The sequence below is a fragment of the Scardinius erythrophthalmus genome (assembly GCF_964197995.2).
Source record: "Scardinius erythrophthalmus genome assembly, chromosome: 4".
NCBI lineage: Eukaryota > Metazoa > Chordata > Actinopteri > Cypriniformes > Leuciscidae > Scardinius > Scardinius erythrophthalmus.
The window spans coordinates 11,609,148-11,624,793 of record NC_138224.1 but is presented as its reverse complement, the minus strand read 5'-3'; the positions used below and the strand labels follow the sequence as shown (position 1 = coordinate 11,624,793).

Below are 15,646 nucleotides of genomic sequence, written 5' to 3'. Positions count from 1 at the left end.
ATGTTCAGTGACGTAAGCCTACGTCGTCGGTCCCTCGACACAAAATCACGTTAAGACCGGAGCAATCGATCCAGAGCTGCACCCGTGTGAACCCCTTCATCCCATTTTCTGCACAGACTTGGAATTGTTCTGTTGAATCCGCTCGTAGTTAATCTATCTTTCACCATGGCAACGTCTGTGAAGCTGAATACCGGGGCAGATATGCCCATCGTCGGGCTGGGCACGTGGAAGGTACGGTGTGGTTAATTTTATGAACGGTCGTGTTACATTACATAAGTGCATTCACTTAGCTGGCACGTTGCACGAGGAATTCATGGCCAAAAAGTTTTTAAAATGCATGCAAAAGTGAAATTAAAAAGACGCATTAATAGGATTTAGACGAGGCTGCAAAAGTCCGATATTAATCCTCAAATGTTGCGTAATTCAGAGGAATTAAGTTGCCTCGGCGGTTATGAAAAGTTTAGTTGTTTTACGATTTGAAATTATGACCAATAAACTACATTGAGCAAGTTCGAAATATGAATGTTTGTGTCTAGAGAAAATTGTTTGATCATAGTGACTAAGCAAGTTCACCAATATCGGTCCTGTGAGTGTCTTTTAACTGATAACATTCAGTAAGTCCTTTGTTTGGTAGATAAGATAAGATTTTCTGAGAATTTATATTAAAGTGACTAAAAAACAAAGAACTTTGTTCTTTATAGGCAGAATCATGTAGGAAAACACTAATACACAATCAGCAGTTTTAGTCTTTTTCAGCAGTCTAGTTTTCTTTTGTTTGATTTACTTCCTCTTTCTTGAAATTTCCTTTTCGCTTCTTTTCCCTTCCAATGATTTTCTGGACGTTTTTCTGCCCTTTACTTTCCCTTATTTTCCATTCATTTTCTTTCCCATTTTCCCTATTATTCCCATTTTCCCTTTCCTTTCCTTTCCTTTCCTTTCCTTTCCTTTCCTTTCCTTTCCTTTCCTTTCCTTTCCTTTCGTTTCCTTTCTTTGGTGTCTAAATTCTTTTGTATTCCCTCCAGTCTCCTCCAGGTAAAGTTGCAGAGGCTGTGAAGGCAGCCATCGCTGCGGGTTACAAACACATCGATGGAGCCGCAGTGTACAATAATGAAACGGAGGTCGGAGAGGGAATTCAGGCCATGATAAAAGATGGTGTGGTAAAAAGAGAAGAACTGTTTGTGGTCAGCAAGGTATGTCAAGCTGCACCTCAAGAATTTGATTGACAAAAGGAAGGTTACTGCTTATTTAGTAGCTTTATGATGAAGTGAATACACTGCATGTCATTTTGATTCACAGCTTTGGTGCACCTTTCACGAGAAGGCCTTAGTAAAGGGAGCTTGTCAGAAGACTTTAAGTGACCTAAAACTGGACTACCTGGATCTTTACCTGGTTCACTGGCCAATGGGCTTTAAGGTGATTCTCCTTCTCGAAAGTCCTGTCCGTCACTCATTCATGTCTAGCGTTGATATCCATAATGAAAGCTAAGATCTCACCATAACACCATTCAGAAATGCATTGTCATCATCATTGCTTTTCAGTCTGGGCCAGATCAGTTTCCATTGGACAGTGAAGGGTTAACCATCGGCGATGACACCAATTTCTTGGACACCTGGGAGGTAAGAAGACTTTTTTTTAGATCTTAAATCTTTAAAAAAGATTTTAAAGTTACCTTTCACATTTATTTGTCGAATTAATCAGTTTTACATATACTGCATCATTATAAGAACTGCTTTACATTGTAATGCCAGTGTACATTGGCTAGTCTTTTTAGTATAATATTTCATAATACTTCATAATATTTGTGCTGTAGGCCATGGAGGAGTTAGTGGATGCTGGGTTGGTCAAGGCAATTGGCATCTCCAACTTTAATCGAGAACAGATCGAAGCCATCCTGAATAAACCAGGACTCAAGTACAAGCCTGCCAACAATCAGGTTGGTACCGGTACTCTTTAAAGGGCGTCAGTGTGGTTTAATTCGACAATTACAGATGGAACAAGAAAGGTCAACATTTATCAGAGATCAGCATTTCGCCTCCAGCAGCTTTGTAATGCAGTTACTCCTTTAATTTCCTGCTACTTGTCCAGAACAGGCACAGTTATTTGTCTGGATATAGTCTTAAAATATCATTAGGACACTGCTTGCTTTGTGGTTGGCAGGCATAATGATTATTTTGGGGCAGGCTTTTATTACAGGGAAGACAAGAATAACTTTTTGTATTAGTAATATGAAACTTTTAATATGTAGCCTATTTCATTCATTTAAGTGTTAGCACATAGTTAAAGACACCTAATCTTGTGGGACCAAAAATCATACTGATCCCAAAGTTTTGAATGGTAATGTGTGTGTGTGTGTGTGTTTATTAAAAAAAAAAAAAAAGTTTATTCTTTATAGAATTTTATGTATGTATTTTTCCCTCTTCAGGTTGAGTGCCATCCATATCTGACTCAGGAGAAGCTGATTAGCTTCTGTCAGTCCAAAGGCATCACCGTCACTGCTTACAGTCCTCTAGGTTCTCCAGACAGACCTTGGTAGGCAGCCGTTCCCACATGTTGATGCTTTGTTGCATGTGACATTTATTTGCTGCGAATGTTTAAGTTGCAGTTGGTGACTTTATAATTTGTTAAAATGAATAACGCTGGACTTTGTCTCAAACTTAGGGCTAAACCTGAAGATCCCTCTCTGCTTGATGACCCAAACATTAAGGCCATTGCAGAGAAGCACAAAAAGACAACCGCCCAGGTAAGGAGACTGTCATCTTAGTTATGTCATAGCTTGTTGTTGGTTCATATAATAATGTTAATTTGACACCAATGTACAGGTCCTCATCCGCTTCCATATTCAGAGGAATGTCATCGTCATCCCCAAGTCTATCACACCTCAGCGTATTCAAGAGAACTTTCAAGTAAGTTCATCATCAGAGGTCATTAAGGTCATGGAATCACAGTGCTCCTTGTGTTTTCATTTTTTTTTGTCTATATTCACAGGTTTTTGATTTTGAACTGAGTGAGGATGAAATGAAGACCATTTTGGGCTTCAACAAGAACTTCAGGGCTTGTCCTATGCATTGGTGAGTATGTTTCACAGGGTTCCCAAGGTCATGGTCAACTGGGAAATATCAGGAAATTGTCACAGAAATGTAGTCAATATAAATTATTATGTTTATGCTCGGTTCTGAAATGTGTAATAAACTAGAAATTGCTGTTAGGGAGTTCAATCTCTGTAAAATTATTTAAAAAATCAGTATCCAGTAAAAGGGATGGGAACCCTGGTTTTACTCTATATGAAAAGGAAAGAAAAACTTAGTTTTATTATACTTTTTAATTATATAATAATATTATAATCAATAATGATAGTTTATTTATAATTAAACTTAATGTGATTCTCTCTACATCTGTCAATGCAGGGGTGTGAAGCACAAAGACTACCCGTTTAACGCTGAGTATTAAAAGAAGACAACTCAAAACGTGCTGTTTGATGAAAATAAGTTCATCTCTTCCAGAGAATGCTCTTCATTTTGCATTACGAAACTTGTTACTGAGAAATTTCCTTACAGGTCATCCTTGATGTGTGATTTACAGGTTTGCTTCTATGAATGTGTTTTTGTTTTTTTGTTTTTTTTTACGATAGACATGGAGGTTAAATTTGTTAATGCATTGACAATTTTAAGCTGTTACTACTTTAGTGTACACATGGAAATGTAAAAAGGCTCATGACAAAACAACCCAAATTAATCATTATAAACATATGCACTAGTAACTTTTTTATTTGAACAATGTCACATTTTGCACAATTGGGCAGATAACAAGAGAAAGTATTGGTCCTGAGAATATATTTTTTTTTATATGCACACTCCTTGTTTTCAAAATGACAACAAAGCACTTTCAGTTTGTACGAGCAGCTCTGTTTACAATATATTGATGTATGCTTTTAAAGCCCAAATAAAGCTCTGCGTCAAACAGCTCTCTGGCTTATGTTTTTAAATGTGAAGAAAATCTTTCTCATGTCTTTAACAACTCGCTTGACCTTTACATTTAACCACATTAGTCCCTTAAATGGCTGTATTACAGTTGAATAAATGCTGATAATGTGGGTTTGCTCATAACAACATACTTCATTCACATACTTCATTTATCCCCAATGTGAAATGCAGGAGTCATATTTAAAATCAGTTTATATGCAGACAGCAAACAGCATTTACTAAGGCTTCAGAATTCTGCATTCAGTGGATAATCCTTATGCTTGGAAGCCCTGCAATAAAACGGTAAAGGAGGATTTTAGTTGACTTAATACTACACCAACGGATACAAAGTCCACTGAAAATGTTCATAATGATGACTCACCATTCCAGCATAAAAGCCCTCCAGTTTCTGTTAAAACTCAGTATAGTGTTCATCTCCTCTTTACTCAGCTCAAAATCAAAGACCTGCGGGAATAAAAGAACTAAATCTTGATTATACACTTCAACCATCATAACTGATCAGGTTATTCTAGTACTGGTGCAACATGTAGGACACGTGCAAATTACATGGTTTAATTAAAATGAGAGTACCTTGAAATTCTCTTTGATTCTGTGGGGGTTTACAGATTTGGGAATGACCACAACATTCCTCTGCATGTGGAACCGGATTAGGACCTAGAAAAAAAGTTCCCTGTTTAGTCTTATGATGGAGGAATGCATTAAAAGTGTGTAGTGCAAATGTTTTAAGGGTCATCTTATATTCAGCTGACAAGTTGTACTTGAACATGTACTTCTTCTAGGTTGATTTATACATAACATGAACTAACAAAAAAAGTTTACACCTACCTGTGCTGTGGTTTTACCATGCTTATCTGCAATGGCCTTGATCTTTGGGTCCTCCAGCAGTGATGGTTCATCTGCCTTTGCCCTATAGAAAGTCAAATCTCTTGTAATGTGTCGGCCAATACCATATTTTATATAGATAGATAAATATATAGTGTTAGTAAAAGTCACTTTTGATAGTAATGCGTTATAATATTGCATTACTCTGAAAAAAAACGAACTTTTTAGGGAAAGTTACGGAAAGCCGTACAAAACATCTCTTAACATTACGGGTTATGTTACCTACTGTACAACTTAAAAGTTGAAAGTAATGTTTTTTGTTACTTTTGTGCTTTTTGTGTGTTCCTGTGAGTCCATTCAGTAGTTTTTTTTTAAAAGCAAATTATTTAAATTGAAAAGTAACGTATTACTAGTAACTCAAATATTAATAATGTCTATAAAGTAATGCATTACTTGTCATATCAAAAAGTAATTTGATTACGTAATCCAAGTTACTTGTAATGATACCCCCAACTCTCTCTCTCTCTCTCTCTCTCTCTCTCTCTCTCTCTCTCTCTCTCTCCTCTCTCCCTCTCTCCTCTCTCTCTCTCTCTCTCTCTCTCTCTCTCTCTCTCTCTCTCTCTCTCTCTCTATATATATATATACATATATATTAGTTAAAGAAAGAAAGTACTTACCATGGTCTGGTTGGAGACCCCAGAGGACTGTAAGCGGTGACTGTGATGCCTTTGGACTGACAGTAATTAATCAGCTTCTCCTGAGTCAGATATGGATGGCACTCGATCTGGAGGTGAAAAGCAATTTTTGGAAAGATTTTGGCGCTTGAACTTGAACAAAAAGTCTTGATCTGTTTCAAATTCTTCAGATTTATTGCAACCAACGCAATACCTGGTTGTTGGCAGGTTTGTACTTGAGTCCTGGTTTATTCAGGATTTTTTCAATCTGATCCCGGTTGAAGTTGGAGACACCGATGGCCTTGACCAACCCAGCATCCACTAACTCCTCCATTGCCTTTGTGAGAACAATTTAACACTAAAGTAACCAGAAACTTTTCTTTGATCAACTATCAAATGTGAGCCTGAGTTACAGGAATCTCACGTTAATTTTGTTTTTATTCTACTCCTTATTACCTCCCATGTTTCCAGAAAGTTGCTGTTGTCAGGAATTACTTGGCCATCCTTATCGCATGGGAAAAGCTCCTTTCCAGGCTGCCAATTTGAATACACAGATCAGCATAAATAAAAATAAATATAGCATAATATAAACAATAAGTTCTTGATTAGTACTACCTTAGTGCCCATGGGAAAGTGCATTAGGTAGAGATCAACGTAGTCCAGTTTGAGGTCACTTAGGGTCTTTTCACAAGCTCCTCTTACCAAGTGTTTCTCATGGTAAGTGCACCACAGCTTCAAAAGATACAGGATTTAGTTTTGCATTTGTTTATGGCCAAAGTCCCTTTCATATGATGTATTTGTTAAGCTTTTTTCTACAAGATTTATTGTTCAAAACAAGTTCTAACCATGACTTGCATTTCAGTAATTATTAATTAGGGCGTAGCATAACAGTGCATTACACACACAACAATACATGTTATATAAATGCACAACTGTGTATGATCTTTGACATGATTCATGCTGTGTGAAATTACAAGGCACATGACTGGCCATATAAGACCATGTTTCCTGTCATGTGCCTCTGAGACAAATCTTTACATTAAAATGTGCTACTACCTTGCTAACAATGAAAAGGTCCTCTCTCTTTACCACTCCTTGGTTAATCATGGCATGTACACCGTCTCCAACTTCATTCTCATTTTCATAGACAAGGGCCCCATCAATGTGATGGTAGCCGGCCAGAATGGCTGCCTTCACAGCCTCTGTTACCTCACCTGGAGCAGACTGGAGCAGATTTCAGAATTTTTATATTAAATCTTATCTTAGCAGACTTTGCAATTATTATCAAATCTCTAAAATTGGAGAGAGAAAAAATCAAGTGAAAAGAAAAGCATTATTATTCATAAAAGAATGGTTCAAAATAAAAGAATAAACCTCTAGTGTTAAATTGGCAAACAACAATAAAAGCAACGGCAGAAAAACAAATATTTACCATAATTAATATCATACTGAATCAAATTGTACTGTACAAAAAAGAAAAAGAAAAAACGTAAATACTCACCCTCCATGTTCCCAGTCCAACAATGGGCATTTTAGCTCCATTATTGAGAGTTACAAATGTCATGGTGACTTTTTAGTATAGAGCACTTATCAGATATAAAATAAAGCACTTGTTAGTCTGCACACCGTCACAGCTTTCTCACTCTGAGTCTGCAGAAGCCTGCTCTTTTGAAGCTTTTTTATTATACAGGCTTGTACGTTAATTTGATTGGTCAGGTCTGGAAACGCCCCTTTTAGAGAGTGGTGCAGTTTCTCAATCCTACCATCATTCCAACATAAAGCAGACTTGCTTGTATATCAGAGAGATTTCTAACCAAAATAGTAATTAAAATGTGAAAAAAGGTAATTGATTTAAAGCAAAAAATCCAAACAGATTTAAGATTGTGTTTGAGTTTTAAAACATGTGAATGGCATGATTTCATTTAATAACAATTGTAACAAATACATCTTTGATTGTTATTTTGTACAGTATAATATAAGCTTTAACTTTGAAACTGTATTCCTGGTTGTTACCAGAGCTGTTTTCACATAACTGTCAACTCTGAAATCCCAAAATAAGTGACTAGTCATATAATGATGCGTGGTAAATCAACCAGTCCTGTACAACAAAAATGAGCGATTTAACATGCAACTCATGACATGTGCACTTCTTTACTTCAATGACAGTTAAATTACTACATCATGGATAATGGATTCCCCAAACAAGAAGAGCACTTGGGTGAGAGTTCATAATAGATATTCTGCAAGTGTTTGTAATCTAATTTTCTTTTTCTCTACAGATGTTTGAATGAAATCTTTTGATGCCTAACGAACAATTGATTGTTGTAATATTTAGACTGAAAGATCAACCAAACCCACTGATTTTGTGTTATAATTTTATTTTTGACTGTCTTAAAATTACATTTTGTTTCATTGGTGTCAGAAGCAGTCCCAGAACTGATTAGTAGACATGAAGTCCAGCTAATTCTTGGACTGGTGCCTGTTTCTAAAGACTGTAAGGAGGTCATTAGTCAGTCAGATCACCTAAAGTCACTTCTTGAGCACCACAAGAACCTTGAACATCTAGATACCAAGAATTTGATCAAGTCTGTTACATTAGCTACAGTTGTCTTTCATATTGTGATAACCTCCATTGCATTTTTTTACAGACAGCCCATGAGTGCTGGAAATTGCATCCTTTCCAACTCTCTAAAGCAGGTGACTTCCATCAGCAGAGAGTAAGTCAAGTTCAGAGGTTTGACTGAAAGACCCGGGAGTCAGTAGGAACATCTGAATGTAAAGAGACTCAGGTAGGACAAGGTGAAGATGGAAGGCCTGCAAGAGGCTCTGGTTTGGATGATTCTGGGCTAACACTTCCAGAAGACCATATCAACAGATGGTACTGAAAAATCTCAAGAGTGATGCTAGAAGCTGCGGTCTTTAGCGTCCTTGTTAGCGTGCCCGCCTCCCACACAGGAGACCCTGGATTAACGGTTACATTTGGTGGCGTGACTCGGATGGGAGAGAGGTTTAGGGGGGAGTGTAACGGACGTAGGCTATTAAGAGCTGTGCATGTAAACATCACTCCCCTGATCTCAAGAGGCGATCTAGCGACTGACGCTAGAGGCTGCATTCTTTAGCATCCTTGTTAACACGCCCGCCTACCACGTCCCCAGCTCGAATCCTGGGATTACGAATTACATATGTATAAAGCACTTTCTGTGAATGATTAAAGTGATGACGTTTGCAGATGGATCCTCTCACACCTTCTATTGTTGGCAGTGCCCATTGAGTCACTCTCAGGAGGAAAACCTCAGGAAAGAAAGTCCACTCAACTGAGGTTATAGGAAGTGATACTGTAGTTGATCCCTTTTTTGCCCAACAGCTGCCACAATTGTGGTAAAAGGTACCGTTTCTCATGCTTATTGAAAACCCACCAGCAGCTCACCCACAACGATGAGCATCCTTTTCTCTGTCTGGTACCTGAATGTGGCCGCAGTTTCTCCCATTCTCAGGCCCTCCGTCGCCATCAACTCGTTTATGTGCCCAAACACATCCTAATGTCACTGAAAGATGTTCTCGAGGAAAACAAGCTACAGAAGCCGAAATATCAGACAACTGTACTGCGGAGAGACCTTCAGCTCGCTCAGCGAAGAGACCATCACGAGAGACCCAGCCTGAAGAGGCAGTGCATCGCTGCAACGCCTGCGGGAAGCAGCTGCCAGGCCGCTCTTATCAGACACAAGCGGATCCACGCAGAGGAACGCCCCTATAAGTGTATCAAATGTCAGTCCACCTTCATCTTCTCAAACTCCTACAAGCGACACATGCTGATGCATCAGCCTGAGAGACCATTCCTCTGTACCTGGGAGGGGTTTCACGTATACCGATGCACTCTTTTGGCTCATCAGCGCATGATGCGCATCCACTCTGAGGAGAGGCCATAGCCTACCATTGCGTGGACTGTGGGAAGGTGTTTCTGTACCCTGGGGCTTTGACGCAACACCAGAGGAGACATTTCAAAGAGAAACCATGCCTTTGTGCACACTGTGGGAAAAACTATATGGAGAACTCTCTTTGTTCACATTCGGCCACACACGAAAACTTTCAAATCCATCTTGACAAGTCGTTCACGTTGAAGGCCAGCCTGACCCTCCATAAACTCTCACACACAGGAGAAAGAAAAGACCATTCCTTTGCTGCGGAAAGGCTTTTTTATCCTTCGGCACTACCACACTGAACACAAATCTTTCCAGTGCCCAGACTGTGAAAAGAGTTTCATGCAGTCCTGCAACCTGCAGGTCCACATGAGGCATCACACAGGCCCTATTTGTGTTCTTGGTTTAAAAAGACTTTCTTTAGTTCTTACTGCCTCAAGGCACTTTTGGATGCACACTGAAGAAAAAACATTTCGGTGCTGCCTTGGACTGTGGAAAAAATTCAATATCATCTGAAAGTGCACTTCCAGACTAGAAAAGAGAGGGATATGGGAGGGCATATAAAATATTACCAAGGTAGGCTATGTGACTTACGTCACACTTTTTTCATATAAGACTATGTTCTCATACAAACACGAATTTGTAATAATGTGGTTCATGTTATGTTTTATCAGTGGTTAAAGTGCAAGTGTATAGAACTTAGTCACAACAGACGCCTTATTTAATATTTCGTAAGTTAATATTAGGGGTTTTGGGACATGTAGGCCTACAGGCTGTTCAGTGTGGGGCAGGTGCAGTCTTAGCTGAAAGATTCAATTCAGCATATTACAGTAATGTTTATTATAACCTTTCTTTCTACATTCAATTACAAGTTAGTCATTATGCGTGTTTAATGCCCAGTAGACGCTCGCGAAGTAGTATCGAAAAAGTCTCATTAGGTTACTTGAGACCATGGCAAATGAGCGCCGAGCGGTTGCCGACCGTTTACTGGAGTGCTTACTGTCGTGTATATTAGTTAATTATCACTTTTGTTGTAGATACAAGTTTTCCACAAACTTTTTTTGGAAAAGTTTAGATAGTTGGCGTTTGGATAATTGTTGACGGACCTCGACAAACTGTCCCTCGAAAGTAAGTTTGTCAGCTTTTTGGTTTATATACGTATATTCTCTGCACTACTTGTACAGTCCGCCAGATGGCATCAACACATTGCAATTAAATGTGTTCCACACGTGCTCACTGTTCTCACCCGTATTTGTCAGCAGTGCAAGCCACTCTCAATAACAAAAACAAGCAGAAGGGAACTGGTATGAAACCATTCTTATTTTTACTACAATCTTAGTAAAACTAAGCTTTGGACATAGTTATTAATTAATATTACTACCAGCAGATGATTTTGAAACCTAAAATCATAGGCTACGCAAGTAACGCAAATCATACCAAATCTAATCTTTAATCCTCAAATATTTCTGTTTGGGGTCACTCTGACCCCAAAAAAGAAGCAATGCTGAAAACTCCATTAAAACATAAAAATAGACAACCTTACAGTTAGGTTAGATGCATTTAGCATTGTTTTTATTTCCTACTGTTCATGACCTTAAAAGATGGTTCCTTCCGGGTCTTAAAAGCATTTCAATTCCCTGTGTAAGCTGTGATTCAGAAAATCCCAGCATGAGAAAATGCATGAAATGTATTGAAGCTTTATAGTGCATGGGTTTCATGGGCTGCTTTTGTGACACTTAAATGGTGCTTTTGCATCCTTTTTAAAGTTTAAAAATGTACCCCTCCAGTTTTTAAATTTTCCTTTTAGTGTCTACAGCAAGAAACAATTGTCATTAATCATGGGCTCCCAAAAAGTAAGATTCTTGCCTTTCTTCCTTTTTTCCCCTCACAGAGAAACATTAAATCAATATAGCTATATTAGAACACAAAGCAGCAAAGGGCAGACACTTGTGGGTGGTTGTTTGGAGTCCTTTGGTCCATTCACTTTGTAAGTGTTTCCAGCTGGGATGGGAGAGACCGGCGCCTGCCCAGCTGCTGAGCACTGACCTTCCACTTACAGCAGGAGTCATTTTGCAAGAGGAAATTTTACATTAACTCTGCATTTGCAGGCTATATATGTTAGGGGCTTTTAAAAAAATCTCAAACAAAGCGATACGTTTGCACATGAGGATTTTATGAAAACTCAATCATTTGGCCTTCCAAAATCGACTTCCTCTAAAATCATAGTAATCAATCTAAATGTAATTTCTGTATATGATCCTGCTGGATATTAACCACACAATACATGTGCAGAAGAGTTTTGATTAATTCTGAAGGCCTGCAGTTCTCTGTAACACCATAATGAGTTGCGTAAAACGCAGGTGAATGAAAAGGGGCACATCAGTTTTAAGGGACAAAAAGGCTATTTAAACGTTTGTCCAATTTAATTTGAACTCGTCCGTATCTTGGGTTTTCTCTCTTCTCTTCATTAGCTTTACAAAACTGTGGCAAACACGGGCACCGTTCTTTCTCCCTCCATTTGTGTTATCTAATTTCCCTCCTCATCTCAAACAATCAATTACCTGGCTGAAGCGAGCCCTTAATGCCTTTAGCTGGAAATTGCCTTTGCGCCCATGCCAAGCCAAATAAACCAGATTAGCCAGTGGTGATTGAATTCCGTAGGGCGAGACCCTGACGAGGACAAATTCCCTCATCTGCCAAACTCCTGCAGCGTTCAGCTGATAAGTCTGGGTGAAAAGCTCACAAACCGTGTCCATGTTGGTGTTTTTACTTTGTTTCAGAGAGCGGATTCCCGACCCTATCTGGTATTCCAGGGATTTGTTAGTGAAGAATTGAGGACAGATGTGTGACGACAGAAGTGAAGGTGTGTGTGTGTGTGTGTGTGTGCATATGTTACCGGCAAAGTGTGTAATCCGGCATTCTATAGAATGCCTAGGTAATGTATAGAATTAGGGAATGTATTTTTGCCAAAAACCATCAGGCATTCTATACATTGCCTAGGCATTCTATACAATACCGGGATTTCACACTTTGCCGGTAACATATAATAAAAGATATATATATCTTGAATTAAGATAGAATTGAGTTACATTAAAAAAGTTTTTATATCAAACCTTATTTTTGATTCAAAGCATATACTTTAAAGTGCCGATTGCTATTGAACACCGCAACACCTGCTGTCAGAATAACAATGATTTTAATTGGAGATGACATGCAACGCTCACGTAGAAAAAAGAATTCGTCTGACCGTTGCAGTCATGTGTCAATCTATTCTGCATGTTCAAGTGGCCCTCAAGACATTGGATGAATGAAAGGCACAAACACACAGAAACTCTGTAATGTGGCTTGGGGTCACAGTCAGTCACTTTACTGCAGGAAACATCAGGTCTAGAGGTGTAAATATTTCTGGCATTATTGATTTCAATTACAGTTCTTGAAGTCTGAAAATGTTCTCTTGTCAATCCAATTGAATTATTTCGGAATTATTTTGAAAAATATGCTGATGGCAAAACAGTTTGGACTATATTTACAAGTCTTGTCAAAATAAGGCAGGCTTTACATTCACAGCCTCAAGTTTTGGATAAAACATTAATATACATTTATCTTTTTAATCCAATAAAACAAGGATAACTAACGCAAAAAGACATTAAGTAGACCGTTAAATACGTTTAATTGATTTATTAAGTGATGGAAAATTATTGAACCAATAATTAAAACATAAATGAAGCCTGTTATTTATAGGGGAATATAGATTATCTTTAAATCAAACAGGGTTAGAATTAACACCTACATACTGTATCAATCGCATATAACAAATATTGAACAAATCGAGGCTTGTTAAAGCAAATTTCAAATAAATTGTTATTGTTATTTTCCATTTTAGTTGAAGTTTTAGTTAACCGATAACCCTGCCAGAATATGCATAATAATTTTCAATTTGGAAAGAAAACAGCAACTATTAATTTGCTTTTAAAATGCAGCAAATCAAGGCAGTGTTAACTTTCTTATCAGTTATTAACTCTGAAAGGTGCATTGAATTTTTATCATTAGATCAATGCATTTTTACAGGCCAAATCAGGAGGCTTTGACATATATTGTTGCCCTAGATGCATTTTTGTCTGGAGAGCATCTTCATTTGAACAGGTGTGGAAAGCAACAGTGAATATCCCATTTGTGGCAATATCAGAAAAGATAAAGAGACATGCTGGGAAGGGGCACCACTGAAAGGCACTCAAACTGGGGCAGACAGTGTATCTTGGCTTTAGGAAGTCATTAGTTCGGAATGGATTCACATACCATCAAACACGGTCCTGTGAGGGTCATTTCCTATATGAGGTGAATGTAACTTTGGTGTGTCTAGTGTGCTTTGTGATATTTAATAGCTCTTCCGAGACCATGCATGATGAAGATTTAATGCATACGTAAAGAGCCTTGCCTCTGCCTAATGAGCTAATCCGTTTAATGCTAACTTCACACCAACCAAAGAATCGCTTCCAGTCTCCCCTCAGACACGAGACGGCGGCAAGACTATAAATAGACCTTTAATAGATTAATGCAGTTTCTGTGATTTGTTGTTGAGGTCGGATCCAAAGCTTTCGGAACTTGTGACAAATGAAGGCGATTTTCAGATTATTTCCCGTTGTCTCATTTTCTCTTATCTCTTATGTCTTTTTCTTTATCGATTTTTATGATCTGTAGCTTGACTTTTTCTTCTTTTTTTGAGTTTCACACCTGTGCCACACATTTCTCTGAACCTTTCTTGTCATCTCTCTGGCTTTAATGATGTGACTCTCTCCCGAACACTCAGACAGGGCCGGTGTGCCAAGCGAGTCAGTCGGCGGCTGTGCCACTTTTGTGGCCTAGGGTTCCATGTTCAGACAGGAAGTTCAGAAATAGCCAGTCACACAAACTCATTTGAGCTGTGTTATCCCCTCAGAGACAAACTTCCAGCCCTGGAACCAATTAGAGCAGGAGGAGTCTCTCCACCAGTCCGCCAGATGCGGCTTCGGTGTGAAGACAGAGGCGCTGCTACTGTCGTTCCTCTGGAGAAGTCATCAACAGCACCTCTGTTCTAAGGTGAGATGGAAAACTTTGGAGAGTGCTAGGTCTCACTTTTCTTTGACTGGCTGGCGTGTGAAAGAAATGTAAAGGGGTCTGAATCAAATTTTCCTTTGAGATAACAGAATTTGCTGAACTATAAAAACATACAGGACCATAAAAAAACGGAAAGAACCATCAAAACTAGAGGTTTCAGAGGACATATACATATCAGTATTAAAGGCACAGCAGCAAAAAAGGGCTATAGTCGATGTGAGAGGATGGGAAATGATCATGATGTTACTGTGTAATATTGTTGAGTATTCATTTATATGTTTGTTGATAATGCATGCTAATTTATACAACTTGAAATGAATTAGTCGTGTATGTAAAAAAAAACAAGTAATAAAAACTCAGTGAGTGTTTTAGCGCAATTTTCTCACGTCATGGGATCACAACACTAAGAGATAGTAAATCTTTTCCTGGATTTTTTTTTGTGCGTTCCCGAGATTAGACCTTCCTTAACATAATGCCGAAAACCCGAAGTCTCTAGGTGGTCTGGTTGAGGAGTAGATAGAAGTGCAAGATTGGTGCGCACAGACAGAACAGAAATCATGAGTTAACAATCGCAATTTTGTCCGGTGGAAAATTGCGCTAAAAATAACCTAGATTCAAAAACTTTTTTGTTCTTGGTTAGTTCTTGATACCTAATTCATTAAATAATGTTAACAAAGAAGCCAGCAAGAAAAAAGGGAAAAAAAGAGTGATATGCATATGGCATACAAAATATTATTGTAATTTAAAATAGCTGTTTTCTATTTTTAATTTATTTCAAATGAAAAAAATATTCCGGTGATGGCAAAGCTGAATTTTCAGCATCATTACTCCAGTCTTCAGTCACATTACCCTTCAGAAATCATTCTGATATGCTGATTTGCTGCTCAATACATTTGAACAGTTTTTCTGCTTAATATTTTTGTACGATGATACTTTTTTTTTTCAAGATTCTTAAATGAATAGAAAGTTCAGAAGAATAGAATTTTCTGAAATAAAAAATGTGTAACTTTAAATAATGCGCTTACTTACACTTTTCATCAAGTTAATGCATCCCTGCAGAATACAAGTATTAATTTGCTTTTTAAAAGTCTTACTGATCCCAAAATTTTAAACAGTAGTGTATAAAATAAGTTCAGAAGGAGATATATATATATAAATA

At 38.0% G+C, this 15,646-nt stretch overlaps 2 protein-coding genes across 2 annotated transcripts; one reads left to right on the top strand and one right to left on the bottom strand.

The window, feature by feature from the left end:
• Positions 1-25: 25 nt before the first annotated feature.
• Positions 26-3,961, top strand: akr1b1.2 (aldo-keto reductase family 1, member B1 (aldose reductase), tandem duplicate 2). The gene is made up of 10 exons (XM_081363556.1): positions 26-231; positions 1,023-1,190; positions 1,297-1,413; positions 1,539-1,616; positions 1,811-1,933; positions 2,423-2,529; positions 2,659-2,740; positions 2,820-2,903; positions 2,986-3,068; positions 3,405-3,961. The coding sequence occupies exons 1-10, from the start codon at positions 166-168 to the stop codon at positions 3,445-3,447; spliced, it is 951 nt and encodes a 316-aa protein (XP_081219682.1). The 5' UTR covers positions 26-165; the 3' UTR covers positions 3,448-3,961.
• On the bottom strand, positions 3,749-7,133 carry akr1b1.1 (aldo-keto reductase family 1, member B1 (aldose reductase), tandem duplicate 1). The gene is made up of 10 exons (XM_081363557.1): positions 6,978-7,133; positions 6,533-6,700; positions 6,092-6,208; positions 5,933-6,010; positions 5,691-5,813; positions 5,480-5,586; positions 4,806-4,887; positions 4,551-4,634; positions 4,342-4,424; positions 3,749-4,249 (listed from the first exon to the last, which is right to left on the bottom strand). Exons 1-10 carry the CDS (start codon positions 7,038-7,040, stop codon positions 4,207-4,209), a joined length of 948 nt encoding a protein of 315 aa, XP_081219683.1. The 5' UTR covers positions 7,041-7,133; the 3' UTR covers positions 3,749-4,206.
• Between the last annotated feature and the right edge of the window lie 8,513 nt (positions 7,134-15,646).

What these genes read in the sequence shown, in the direction of transcription:
- akr1b1.2 (XM_081363556.1), top strand. Translation starts at nt 166, where the DNA reads ATGGCAACGTCTGTGAAGCTGAATACCGGGGCAGATATGCCCATCGTC. An exon ending in ACTGGCCAATGGGCTTTAAG is followed by an intron (nt 1,414 to 1,538) that starts GTGATTCTCCTT and finishes ATTGCTTTTCAG; the next exon opens with TCTGGGCCAGATCAGTTTCC. An exon ending in ATTTCTTGGACACCTGGGAG is followed by an intron (nt 1,617 to 1,810) that starts GTAAGAAGACTT and finishes TTTGTGCTGTAG; the next exon opens with GCCATGGAGGAGTTAGTGGA.
- akr1b1.1 (XM_081363557.1), bottom strand. Translation starts at nt 7,040, where the DNA reads ATGACATTTGTAACTCTCAATAATGGAGCTAAAATGCCCATTGTTGGA. An exon ending in ACAAACCTGCCAACAACCAG is followed by an intron (nt 5,587 to 5,690) that starts GTATTGCGTTGG and finishes TTTCACCTCCAG; the next exon opens with ATCGAGTGCCATCCATATCT. An exon ending in GAATCAAAGAGAATTTCAAG is followed by an intron (nt 4,425 to 4,550) that starts GTACTCTCATTT and finishes TTATTCCCGCAG; the next exon opens with GTCTTTGATTTTGAGCTGAG.